General features: G+C 41.2%; 1 protein-coding gene across 4 annotated transcripts in view; it reads left to right on the top strand.

Moving 5' to 3' along the window:
- Positions 1–14383, top strand: part of LOC110507323 (protein furry homolog) — a 194706-nt gene that overhangs the window by 44357 nt on the left and 135966 nt on the right. For all 4 annotated transcript variants that reach the window (XM_021587244.2, XM_036964702.1, XM_036964701.1 and 1 more), the window contains exons 3-10: positions 2235–2288; positions 3860–4002; positions 6282–6372; positions 6833–6912; positions 7008–7088; positions 8317–8485; positions 9137–9229; positions 13477–13575. In XM_021587244.2, the coding sequence (XP_021442919.2) occupies positions 2235–2288; positions 3860–4002; positions 6282–6372; positions 6833–6912; positions 7008–7088; positions 8317–8485; positions 9137–9229; positions 13477–13575 (810 nt within the window). The remainder of the gene's footprint in view (positions 1–2234; positions 2289–3859; positions 4003–6281; positions 6373–6832; positions 6913–7007; positions 7089–8316; positions 8486–9136; positions 9230–13476; positions 13576–14383) is intronic.

The following is a 14383-nucleotide window of genomic DNA, read 5'->3' as shown; positions in this document are numbered from 1 at the left end:
TTATAATCTCATTCACTACAAGTGGAGTGCGCTGTTTATCAATGTAAATGAGTAGTATTGAATGTGATGATCTGTGTGTCTCCACATTGCTACTGTTTGAGAATAATAATGTTGGATTGACCCTCCACCAACACCTTGAACTCTATCTAGATAGAGCATAGTGCATGAAAGTCTTTCATCAATTATGCACTGAAAACAAGACTTAAATATCACTTCATAATGCACGAGTCAACACCTACTGTAAAAGGTTGTCTGAATGAACAGAGGACCAGTCCCTTGTGAATGTGTCCCAAATTTCACCTGATTCTTATGGTTTACTACTGTAGTGTACTACTTTTTGACCAGGACTCATAATATAGGAAATAGGGGGACACAAGCTGTGTGTCACAGGCTAGGCTGCCTGTCCTGCTTCTATAGAAAGGTCTGTAATGCTTTACTTAAAACCTGCAGGTAGAATGCATTGTGATGTGGTTATAATGCATTGTACAACTTCTAGTTAGCATGTACAACCCCTTATAATTTCTTAATATAATCTCATAATGGTCCTGATGAATTTACAACCGTTGAGTCAGTTTGAAAGTTCCTGCATAGAGACATAACATACAGAATCATTACAATAACAACGAATGAAGCATAATACCGGCAGGCTTTAAGTGAAGTCTTACCGGATTGCTTGTTGACGTCTTGATCAGTCATCTCCCCACCCTACTCACTGTCACAGTCAAACAACTGTTAGCTTGGGTGGAAACATCAATACATGGCGTCTGTGCTGTTCTGTCTGACCAAATAGGACACTTAGCACCCTGATACACCTTGAAGGCCATAATCAGCACTGTCCGGCTGTGTAAAATGCTGATGCACAGATTCTGCTTTCACAAAGACAGATATAACTATATTTTTTATTGATTTCACCTTTAGTTTGACAGAGAGTCAATGCTGAGACCAAGGTCTCTTTTCCAGATGAGCCCTGGTTTGCACAACAATACAAATCAAAATATAATATCATATAATATACGTTATTATACATGAAAAGCAAAACACAATAATAAAAAACGATTACATTCTCCCTGTAAAAAGGTCCCCTAACAGCCATCTGAAATGCCCTAGAGGCACCAATTCCTCCAATCTTAAAGTGCAATGGAGATTACTCCACGCATAAGGTGTGCCCAACTCTGTGGAGATTGAAGGGACGTCCAGAGTTAGCCTTCCCTGAGACCGGATTTGATGCAGTATCTTGTAAGTTAACAATTAAGTAATGTAGGCAGAAGTTTATGCAGGAGAGTATAAACTTGACTCTTGAGATTTCAATCACTCCAATGTTTTCTAGATTCAGACTGTATTTAGCTACATGAACAATCTAAGAGTGTGGCAGAATCATTGGAATGTACCAACATAAAGTGAAGAACACTGGCACAGAGTTAAGAGAAAAGGCCTCCCCAGGGGTCATGAGAGGTAGGCCGGTCCTGGGGCCCTCATATAGAATTTGCTTAGTTTTATACCACATTCCTGCGTTCCTTCAGTTCTTAAAATGAAGGGGAACGCATCCTAAAAAGGTACTGTCTATGCATTAAACACAAAGCGTGTGTAAATCACTTCATAAGAATGTTTCATACATTTGCAACTAAAAATAAATTACCCATGTAGGTTTTTACATCAAGGTCAAGATGCATCATTTCCAACCTTGGGTGTGTGTGGACGACATTAATAACACACGACATCAACGCACAGCACGCACAATTTATAGTCCAATCTGAGCGCAAGGCTATTTTAATAAATGAGACCCCAAGGCGCTAACTGGGTGACTGGCATTATGGGCATTATCCAGCTGAGTAAAGACTGATGCGGGCACGTCGTTAATGTCCCATCTCTCCTGTCTGTCTGACAGGAGCTGTCCAGATCTCCAACTGACTGGTGTCTTTTCCTATTAACTCTGGGGTTGCATCCCAAATGGCACCCTATTCTCTATATAAACCCTGTGGTTCTTGGTCTAAAGTCGTGGACTATATAGGGATTAGGAAGTAGTGCACTATATAGGAAATAGGGTTCCATTTGGACTTACCCTGGGTTATATAATGACCATACATCAACTGATCATAACTCCCCTTTCCAAAAATACCCAGAATGTCCAACACTAGGTCCTGATATGAGAAATGGAGAGACTTAGGAGAGGAAGTTCTTTAGAACTTTCACTTTTTTGTTTTTTATTCTATTGTTGTTCTGTTGTGTTTTCACAGGAGAAACCATTGATCAAGTCTTTGCAGAGGGGTGAGGATCCTCAGTTTGATCAGGTAAGAACTGTTACTCTCTAATGGACAGAAAAATCAGTGAGGCAGGGTTGTGGGAGCTGAGCTCAAGTGAATACATTTTAGCTCCTGGAGCCAAAGCAGGTTTTCAGGTCTCAGAAAAGGTTACTCAACAAATGATACACAAGCTTGTTGTATTGAGCAGTCAGCCCATCATCACTGTTAATGCTTGTTGGCTGGGTAGTGCTTAACTCAACCTTCCCCACGGGGTCTCTCCAAATCTGTGGTTCTCTAGGTGCCTGTATAGTAGAAGGTTTGTGTGTGTGTGTGTGTGTGTGAGCGCACAAGTGTGTGTTTGTGTGCGTGTGTGTGTTCCTGTGTGCATGTGTTTCCGGGTGCCTAAGGCTTGATGCCATTCAACAGTGTACAGAGGCAGGATTATTCTCCTGCCCGTGCTGAATGAAGGCCCGCTGTATTCCCCTGGTCACACCAGACTCCCCTCCCTTTCCGTGTGCTTGTATCCAGGTCCAAGCCGGCCCGCCTTTCCTTCCTTCCTTCCCTCTCCTCCCTGGAGAGATGCATGCCACCCCATGGGCACCTCAACTCCTAGTCTCCCAGGACCCTGTCTCCCATCTCTCTATCTCGGGTCTCCATTGTTCTTCTGTCCCTTCTCCATTCTCTCTCCTCTCCACTTGTCTCCTCTTTCCCCTTGTCTCTCTCTTCTTTCTTTTACCTTTCCTCCCATCCCCTCTCACTGCCTGCAGCTTCTGTTGTGTGGAGGACAGTGAGGGTTAAGACACAGTGATTTTGATGCAGATATAAATGAAACATGACTGGGAAAGAGATACAACCCAAAATGATGTTGAACGAACATTCCATCAATGTCATCTATCAACAACATCTGTCATGCTGGTATAAAGGATTTGGATACATGCGCAGTAATACACAATAGGGGTTTTAATACACCCAAAACAAACACGTATACAAAAACACTGGGCTGTACCCAAACAAAAGAGAAGGTAAACCTCGTTAAACGACACGGGACAATACACGTAATACACAATATATAAAGCATGCAGCATAACAGCAGCACCAACGCATAGGTACTCAAACGACCAACGGACATGGGAACAATAACTGACACCGACAGAGGGAACAGAGGGCACGTATATAACTATATACTAATCAGTATATACTAATATATGTATATACTAATCAGGAGAATGGGAACCAGGAGTGTGTAATCAGACAAGACAGTCCGGGGTTGATGATAATGAATCCCGTTCAGTGAAGCCTAGAAGACCTGGTGAACAGAATGAGCAGCAGTACCGGGGAGGACCCGTGACAACATCAATTGAATATTTGGTTGACAACAAAAAAAAGTGGTCAACGTGCACTCATTTTAACCAGATTTCAACCACAAATCAACGACAAGATTTGAAGGGTTGGTTAATTTCAAGAATAATTAACATTTGTTGTCAACTCCAATTAAATATAATCTAAATATGGATGTTGATTTTACGTTACGTCAGGTTTTTGGCTGGAGGAAACAGTGTTATGTAATAATGATCTGACTGACCAATATGTATACACCATTTGCATTTATTTGCTTTCAGGTGATAACTGCTATGAGTTCTCTGGCGGAGTACTGCCTCCCGTCCATTCTGAGGACACTGTTTGACTGGTACAGAAGACAGAACGGTCTAGAGGACCCAGAGTCACACGAATACAGACCCAGAGCCAACACCAAGTCAAAAAAGTAACACACATATATGCACACACACACACACCTTTTGATGGTACAGGAAACAGAACGGCCAATAGGACTTCCCATGAACACCCTGTCACATTTTATAACCAGAAATCAAACACAAAGAAAACACTGTACATTATAAGACATTGTGCCTGAATTGATTGACATTATCATTGACTTATTGCATAATAGATGGCTATGGAAGCATACACAGTTGAAGTCGGAAGTTTACATACACCTTAGCCAACTCCATTTAAACTCAGTTTTTCACAATTTCTGACATTTAATCTCAGTAAAAAATCCCTGCCTTAGGTCAGTTAGGATCACCACTTTTTTTTAAGAATGTGAAATGTCAGAATAATAGTAGAGAGAATGATTTATTTCAGCTTTCTTTCATGACATTCCCAGTGGGTCAGAAGTTTACATACACTCAATTAGTATTTGGTAGCATTGCCTTTACATTTTTTAACTTGGGTCAGATGTTTTGGGTATCCTTCCACAAGCTTCCCACAATAAGTTGGGTGAATTTTGGTCCATTCCTCTTGACAGAGGTGGCGTAACTGAGTCAGGTTTGTAGGCCTCCTGCTCGCACATGCTTTTTCAGTTCTGCCCGCAGTTGTATTTTTTCTAGGTGGCTCCCATTTTGGCTGTAGTGTTTCCAAGCGCGTGGAGGAAAGCGCGTTCTTTGTTATTTTTTCTCCGGTAAAGACATTAACGATTCTCCGTCTTAAATTTGATTGTTTATTTGCATATTAGGGTACCTAAGGTTTGATTAGAAATGTTGATTGACTTGTTTGGATAAGTTTATTGGTAACTTTTGAGAGTTTTTATGGATATAAAGAAGGACATTATCGAACAAAAGGACCATTTGTAATGTAACTGAGACCTTTTGGAGTGCCAACAGAAGAAGATCTTCAAAGGTAAGCACAACCCCCACCTGTGGACGTCGGGCCCTCATACCACCCTCATGGAGTCTGTTTCTGACCATTTGAGCAGAAACATGCACATTTGTGGCCTGCTGGAGGTCATTTTGCAGGGCTCTGGCAGTGCTCCTCCTGCTCCTCCTTGCACAAAGGCGGAGGTAGCGGTCCTGCTGCTGGGTTGTTGCCCTCCTATGGCCTCCTCCACGTCTCCTGATGTACTGGCCTGTCTCCTGGTAGCACCTCCATGCTCTGGACACTACGCTGACAGACACAGCAAACCTTCTTGCCACAGCTCACATTGATGTGCCATCCTGGATGAGCTGCACTACCTGAGCCACTTGTGTGGGTTGTAGACTCCGTCTCATGCTACCACTAGAGTGAAAGCACCGCCAACATTCAAAAGTGACCAAAACATCAGCCAGGAAGCATAGGAACTGAGAAGTGGTCTGTGGTCACCACCTGCAGAACCACTCCTTTATTGGGGGTGTCTTGCTAATTGCCTATAATTTCCACCTGTTGTCTATTCCATTTGCACAACAGCATGTGAAATGTATTGTCAATCAGTGTTGCTTCCTAAATGGACAGTTTGATTTCACAGAAGTGTGATTGACTTGGAGTTACATTGTGTTGTTTAAGTGTTCCGTTTATTTTTTTGAGCAGTGTATTATTTGTCATGCATTTGTATTTTGGGCGCTGTCCTCAGATAATCGCATGGTTTTCTTTCGCCGTAAAGCCTTTTTGAAATCTGACACCTTGGCTGCATTAACAAGAAGTTAAGCTTTATTTTGATGTATTACACATATATTTTCAAGAATGTTAAATATTTGAATTTAGTATTTTTGAATTTCGCACTTGGCAATTTCACCGGATGTTGGCCAGGTGGGACGCTACCGTCCCACGTATCCGTAAGAAGTTTTAACAATAAATTTGTGGAGTGGTTGAAAAACGAGTTTTAATGACTCCAGCTTAAGTGTTTGTAAACTTCCGACTTCAACTGTAGCTGGGCGGCAGGGTAGCCTAGTGGTTAGAGCGTTGGACTAGTAACCGGAATGTTGCGAGTTCAAACCCCCGAGCTGACAAGGTACAAATCTGTCGTTCTGCCCCTGAACAGGCAGTTAACCCACTGTTCCCAGGCCGTCATTGAAAATAAGAATTTGTTCTTAACTGACTTGCCTGGTTAAATAAAGGTAAAATAAATAAATAAAAAAGCTGCCGAAATGCTATTGGAATTGCAAATTGGATAATGATAAATCAATTTCACTTTTGTAATTGATTTTCCCATTTGTGTGGTGACATAACTTGGTAACTGTTGTAGTTTGACAGCTTTGTGCTAACTTGTCCAACCCTGTTGATGTTTCACAGTGATGAACAGCACAGAGATTTTCTACTTGAAAGGAGGGATCTGGCAATCGACTTCATCTTCTCCCTCGTACTTATAGAAGTTTTAAAACAGGTGACTAATTTTCTCTATATACTCCACTCTAAAACACTAAACCTACCTAGCACATTATTTTCCTTCAATGTTCTGGGAAGAAGAAAACTCTTCATTTCTTAAAGTGAAAGTTTGTGTTGTATCCTGAACATAAGTGGCATTTTGACCAACGTTAGCATTCACATCGTCATTAGATACGGCTCCCCTGAGGGATACTTTACAGAACAACGACTTCTTGAACACACCCTAAATAGCACCCTATCCCTTATATAATGCACTACTTTCCACCAGATGCACTACTTTCCACCTTTGTGGGAATATGGTGGCATTTGGGACGCAGCATAAAGCGTAGCTATATTCCGTTTGCTCAATCTCAGACTCATGACTGGAGTTTTCTGTTTGTAACAGAATGTTGTCATGACAGTGTCCCCCCCCCCCTCCCTCTTTCCCTCTCTCTTGCTCTCTCTCTCTCTATGACCAGATGCCGCTACACCCTGTCCTGGACTGTTTGGTCAGTGAAGTCATTAACTTGGCCTTTAAGCACTTTAGATACAAAGAAGGGTATGTTCAGCTCTGCTTTTATATGACTTTCTGTTTATACAGTATGTCTTTCTTTCCTTTTCCCCTATTCTTACACCTGTCTGTTTGTTTGCCAGGTATCATGGTCCTAACACTGGTAACATGCACATTGTAGCAGACCTCTATGCAGAAGTCATAGGAGTTTTAGCCCAGGCCAAGTAAGTGCCACAGTTCATTGTCATCTTTAAACAATAATCCATACTGTATGTCATTCATTCATTAATTAATACATTTCTATATTCATTTGTTCATTCATTCATTCACGTATTAATTCCTTAATTAATTCATAGGCTACTGTATAGTTAAGATAGTATGCTGTCATTCTTTGGGCAGTATTTGAACATATTTTAATTACCCTACACTTGAAGATGAGGGACAATAATGTATGCGGTTAAAAAAAACATGTACCATAGCACTGATCAGGTGTGACAATATTCTGTTGTCATTCAGGGGATACCATCGGCTTTGTCCCAAATGGCACCCTATTTCCAATATAGTGCACTATTTCTGGGACCTATAGGGCTCTGGTAAAAAGTAGTGCACTATGTAGGGAATAGATTTCAATTTGGGATACACATCATGTTTAATGTTGCCATTGGAGATGACTAATGACTGTTTAGCAATTGTGGTATGTTTGAATTGTCACAATGCTCTCTCCTGCTTCTGTTCTGTACACATCTGCCTGAGAATCTCACTGGTTTAAATAGAGAGCTAGACCTGAGTGGATCACAAGACATGTGTTTTGGACAAGTCTTTTGCCCTCCATACTAGGACTGAAAATCGCTGTGTGTTTATTGTAACTTTCCAGATCATCGCTGCGAAGGAACAAAGCCCTTAGAAATAGAGCTATGATTTGGGTAGTATTAGCATAGTGTAGGAGTGCTGATCTAGGATCAGTTTTGCCTTTCAGATTATAATGAATGGATCGGGTGTCATGATCAAAACATTTGTCTGTTGCGTGCTCTTATGAACACAACCCTATAATAAAACTGGGACACCAGGTATGAGCATCTCCAGCCAATCTGTAGCATTCATTGATCAACACATGCTGCTCCAGAGCCAGTACTGTTGTTCCTTCAGACAAGCATGCATCAAAACTTTGTTCATTTGCACAATTCGGTAGATCCTGCCTATATATGTATAACTTCATGAGCTGGATTGACTGTCTTTGCAATTCGATTATTTTTGTTTGCGCTCGTTAGCATATTTAGCTAGCATCATCCATTGAAATTCGTTATTACTTGCGTTAACTATGTTAGCATTCTGGTAATAGACACCCAATGGGCTAATTTCCCCTGGTCAAAAGTAGCGCACTGTATTTCGAATAGGGTGCTATTCGGGACTCTGCCCTTGTTCCAACTCTCTGTCTCCTCCTCTCCTTCTCAGATTTCCTGCTGTGAAGAAAAAATTTATGTTTGAGCTGAAGGAGCTGAGACAGAAGGAGCAGAGTCCCTACGTGGTCCAGAGCACCATCAGCCTCATCATGGGTGTCAAGTTCTTCCGCATCAAGATGTATCCAGTGGAGGACTTTGAAGCCTCCTTCCATTTCATGCAGGTACAGAAGTGAGCAGTGAGCTCTACGGAAACTGCAGAAGTGATGATTATAGGCCCACCTGTCTCGAACAAGTGTGTAATCCTGCATGTTTGAAAAGGACCAGTGAATTCTATAAGTGATAGGAAGCAGTCTTCCTCGTCTCTTTAATCTTCTTAGTAAACATATGAACTTGACTCATGTCTCTCTGTCTTATCCATGTAGCTAACAATGTAATAAGTGTCAGAAGTGGGATCGGAACCCGTACTGTTAGAATGGTCATCTCTAACAGTACTAACAGTACTAAAATAAGTCCAGAATCTCTTGATTCCTCTTATCTTCAGCTTGAATTCCCCCCTTTGCATTCTGTATACTTTTCTAATCCTATGCCTTTCTTTCCTTTTCTCGTCCCAATTCACCACCTATTCCAGAAATTCCTGTCAATCATTTAAAAGCATATGATTGGTTTAAGCATTGGCTGGAGTGAGTTTCCACCATTATTAAATCCATGCGAGAATGTGTTCAAGTGTACACTATGAGAAGGGTGGAGTTTCGTGACTTTTTGTTGACCAGCATGTGACCTGACCTTAGTGGCTGACTGTATTGTTTACAACATGTAATCCTTATGATGTAAGGGTTTATGCTATATTTAATAAGTGCTGCTGTCTGTTGCAGGACTGTGCCCAGTACTTCCTGGAAGTGAAGGACAAGGACATTAAGCATGCCCTGGCCGGCCTCTTTGTGGAGATCCTAGTTCCTGTAGCGGCAGTAAGTTGGTTATCTGACCAGATGACAACTAGAATATGATGTCTTTTCCTTGACGTCTTGATGATGTCATGAAAACGATACTTGTTTGTAAAAGAGACCAGTTGTTGTAACCAATGATGTATATAAACCCTGGATTGCTGATGCTATGTATTGGCCACTGAGAGGCTTTGAAGCCACTGGTCGGCCATATTGGCACTCCCCAGTAGGAGCAGTCCTCCATAGGATTTAATGGAATTTTACAGCATTTAAATTCAATGTTTGAAGGACAGAATTATATGTATTTGTATATTTTTTTGTAGTGTGGACAGTAATATTAGTAATCTTTAAACATTAAACTTTAAGTTTTTTCTGTTTAGTTTCAGCATGAGTCTCAAAGTGAGAGGTGGGGTAGTCTGAGTGAAACGTTGAAGTTTAGTGTTGCATCGTTCCACTTTTAACCAACATTTAGCTGGGTTCAAAGCCCCTTTGAGATCTTTGAACAATGTTTGAGAGATGAGCGATATTGTCGAGCCTGAATCAATTAGCGCACCACGGGTTAAGCTCGTTTCTTGATCGAACAAAACCTGGATAGGAATTTGAGTGAGAATAATTGGATTGTTTACGTCCTCGCAAATGGGGTTAATTTCGGTGGACCTGTTCTCCGGCAAATCCACACCTGGTCATGTCGACTTATCTTTTTCCTCTTTGTCAAATTTCTGGTGCTTTTGTACTTCTCTTAGCAGAGCTTCTAGAGAGCATTGGTCTACGATTTGATCGTCGTTGAAGCCTTTGTTACCCTTGTGCCATGACACTTTGTGTGGGTTGGGTGCAGGAACGGAACGATCAGGTTGATTGTAGCGGTAGTCGTTTTGCAGCCGACCTTCTTTATAGTTAGTTTGACCGAGGTGGTTATTGTTATCGTGGTTTCGGGGTAGATACCTTTGTTGTGCGTCATCTCTCAAGGCTCCTATCCCTGATGACACACCCTCTAACTGGAGTGAGTGCTCCTGTCCAATATTGAAAACTGAGATGTCAGAGGTCTTAGCAAGGTTGACTTTTGATGCCTCGAAAGCTGTGCTCGCAAGCTCTCCGAGTTCTGAGATTGGCAAACCAACGTGGGCTGTAGGGCCAATGTAGTTAATAATGAAGTTGGGATACATGTTTGACAGAAACATTTGTTTGAATGGTAATAGCTCTTCCATTCCTGTTTCATTGAGTAGGCCAGACTAAGCTGAACGAAGCCTATGATAGTATGCTTGTGGATGTTCATTCATAGCTTGTTTGACAGTATTAGCCAGCGAGCTGTCGTGTATGTAAGATGCAGAACCACTAAATTATATTTTCAAAGTCGTGCACGTTTCGAGTAGTCGTTTTTCACGTGTTGCTGTTGTAGACGGATGAGCCTTGTCACGTATCTATTTGGCGTTCGCTTCAACAGGTAAAGCCTGTCAGTATCCGTAGCATTCGGGTAGCCATCCAAGGCGTCCTCTATAACTGCTAAAAATGTCTTAGTGTTGTTTGGCTTCAAAGGTTTTAACGATTTTGCCAAGGCTTTCCGCGCTAAGTGCACGGAGAGGGTTGGCTTCATCCTGTGGGGAATTGTGGGCCGAAAGGCCAAGAGGAAAAGCCAAGCTTTGGCTTTGTTGGCATGGAGGTGCCATATTACTCTGTGACAAATGGCCAAGAGGAAAAGACTGATGGACACCTGAGAGAGGTAAAGTCTGAAACTTTGTCGTCTTAACTCCTATGTGTACCGAGCACAGAGTTCCTCCAGGTGGTACCTAAGGGTGGTATTCTGCTGCATCGCAGAGTCCACTTGGGCACTTAGAGTTCTTGTTTTAGACACGTGAGTGTCGCACTTGCTCCGTTCGGCCTCAAACTTATCTGTCATGGTTTGCAGGTAGAGGTCTTGAGTGCGGAGCGAGAGATTCAGTGATGAGATTTCTTCCGCTTGCTGAGAGATCATTTTTTAGATCTTCCTCACCTGGGTTCTCTCATCAATCATTTGGTCAGCGACATCAATGAGTTCCACTGTTTTGTCATCCAACTTAGTCACTGTGTTCATTAACTTATTGTCTTTGGTTTGCAGCATTTGGACTAGAACATTATTGCTTTGAGTGTTGTTCATCAAAACTGCCTGCATGTTATCAAGTTGCGCACCCCTGTTTGTAGCTAATTCGTCAGATTTATCTAGTTTGGCGTGGACTTCGTCATATTTATTTTTGGCTGAATCAAGTTGTTCCTGAAGATGATTTTGTTCCTGTAGAAGACGATTTTGTTCAAGAGTTTATGCTCGTTCGCCGTCATAAGTTTTTGCCATTTCTTTTAATTGTTCCGTTCTCAAATGCTAGCAGTATCCTCAGCTAGCAGTATCTTTTCCTTTTCATCATCAGTTTCCTGGTTCTCTCCACCTGCCCCTTCATCTCAACCATTTCTTGTTTGTGCTTCTGCTGTGTACTGAGGTACTGGACCGATGTCAATCTCTGCTGGTTGACATACATCAGGACTATACTGGAGAGAACCTTTATGAGGCCTGCACCTGATGGTTTATTTTGGAGGGCGTTTTTTGCAATTTCTGCAGTTTTGATCTAACATTCTCAGGCCTTTGGCATAGTTCGGGATCGTATCGCTGCTGAGTTCAGCAATCAATCTTTCCATGGGTGAGGGTTCACTAATTAGCGGGAAATAGGGGTCGTATGGTGCCAGGATAACAACTTCTCCCTCAACGTGATGACATGATTGTGGACTACAGGAAAAGGAGTACCGAGTATGCCCCCATTCTCATTGACTGCGCTGTGGTGGAGCAGGTTGAGAACTTCAAGTTCCTTGGTGCCCACATCACAAATAAACTATCATGGTCCAAACACAACAAGACAGTCTGGATAGTTTTGGTTTTGATTCTTGGAAGCTGCAATTTTATTCACTTTATAGACGTTAATTAATCATCAATACTGGATCAGTAATGTGGGAGTTGGACTTCAATGAACTTGAAAAAGCTAATTTAATTAATTTAGCAATGTTAATGATTAATCATACCTGTATAGGATGTCTGGGAAATTTGGATACTCACAGGACAGTCATGACCCAACCAATAAATGTTATCTACTATTCTACTAAACAACAACTGTTTAAGGTGCAAAGGTTAATCCTAACCCCAATTCTATTAGAAACGGTCAAAAATGTTTGATAGGTTATAAAAACTATTCTAATATCTGCACCAGTTGGACCATGGATAAAGATACTCCAAACTTTTAGAATCTTTAAAATCCATCAGATATTGACTGAATTATAACACATAAAACATTGTACTGGCACGGGACTTTCAGGCATTTTGGTAGGAATTTAGATATTTCATTTATTGTCAAATTTCCGTTTTTTTTCCTCTTAAAATGCACTCATATATAAAAGTTATTAATATAGTAAGTATTATTTTAGACGTTATGATAAAATAAAGATACAATTATATGTACCTCATTTGCATACATTAATAAATTAATATAAAGGCGTGGAACACCAAAAATCTGCTGTCTAGGGCTACCTGCACTCACCTGCGCAATCTAGACTGTCTCATTAATTATTAATTACTATTGTGGTCACGTTCTCTATGATAATTCAACAAGTGCGTCAGGAGAAGAATACATTATTTAAAATCAAAACGCTTGGATCTGGATTACTCCTATCTATACATACTTTACATTGTTTGCAAGATCAGACATAGTATCACTATAATCTGAGTTTTCCTTTTCAGAAGTTGCTTTCATTTCAACACAATTCATTTGTGAACATTTCAGCTGTATTAAATCATTACTTTCTTCAATTACACAAAAAATCCACACCCACCAAAATAAAGTCATCTTTCTTCTCTTTCTTGTGATGTAAGTGTTGAGACAGTGTATTAAATCCCAGACCAAGCATTAGTGTTTTTTATAGATGCAACGGAAAGCCAATGTAGTCCATTGAGTCCATTTCAGGCAATACTAGTGAGTGAGTTTGACAGGTCATTACACATGTTTCCGCTGTCGTTATGTTAGCGGGGAAACATTTATGGCACTAGCAACAGTAGGAAAGAGTCACCAGAGTAAAATGAAATAAATCATTAATTAAGTGACGAGTGGATTTTGCACCCCTCAAACATAGGAAATAGATGGTTGAAAAGGAGAGCTCCTCAGGTGGCTGAGGCATACGCATATCAAAGTTTATTGTATTTGAGTGTGCTTGAGTGTGTGTGTGTACATGTGTGATGCTGAGTATGTGTTCTCCATTTCCAGGCTGTTAAGAACGAGGTGAACGTGCCGTGTCTAAGGAACTTTGTGGAGAGCCTGTATGACACAACACTGGACCTCTCCTCCAGGAAAAAACACTCTCTGGTTAGTCGCGCACACACACACACACAACCCAGAGTTGTTGATGTTCTTCTCCAAAAGCCACAGTGGCTGGACAGTGTAAAACTGGTGCATAGCAAACATGCCTGTGGTGTCTCTCAAGCCTCAAAGCATTTCAAGGTCAATCTTGTGTAGAGGCACTCTCCTTGTTGCTCCTCTAACTAACAATTCACAAGAGAGGACAGGCAACCTCTTCAACCTCTTCATAATAATGGCGCCGGAAGAGATGGCTGCCATTTTACCGTCTCCTAAGCAGTTGTGCTAATGTGTGTGTTTTTTCACATTATTTGTAACTGATTTTGTTCATAATGTTTCTGCCACCGTCTCTTGTGACCGAAAATAGCGATTATTCACCTTGAACTGGAATACATTTTTTCTTTAATAAGTCGGACGCAAATTATTTACTTCAGACACCCGACAAGGCCCAAATCCCTGTCATTCACATGAGAAAGAGACAGATATCGGGGACGTAGGTTGGGGTACCTTGTAAGGATCCGATGGCGAATGGGTAATCTGCCTCTACTATCAGTACTATTAGCCAACGGACAATCATTGGATAACAAAATATACAAACTACAATCACGAAAATCCTACCAACGGGACATTAAAAACTGTAATATCTTATGTTTCACCGAGTCATAGCTGAACGACGACATGAATAACATTCAGCTGGGGGGGTTTACGCTGCATCGGCAAGATAGAACAACTGTCTCTGGTAAGACAAGGGGTGGCAGTCTGTGTATATTTGTAAACAACATCTGGTGCACAAAATCTAATCGTAAGGAAGTCTCGA

Source organism: Oncorhynchus mykiss, chromosome 27, assembly GCF_013265735.2.
Source record: "Oncorhynchus mykiss isolate Arlee chromosome 27, USDA_OmykA_1.1, whole genome shotgun sequence".
In the NCBI taxonomy this organism is placed as follows: Eukaryota; Metazoa; Chordata; class Actinopteri; order Salmoniformes; family Salmonidae; genus Oncorhynchus; species Oncorhynchus mykiss.
This window is presented reverse-complemented; position numbering and strand designations above follow the sequence as displayed.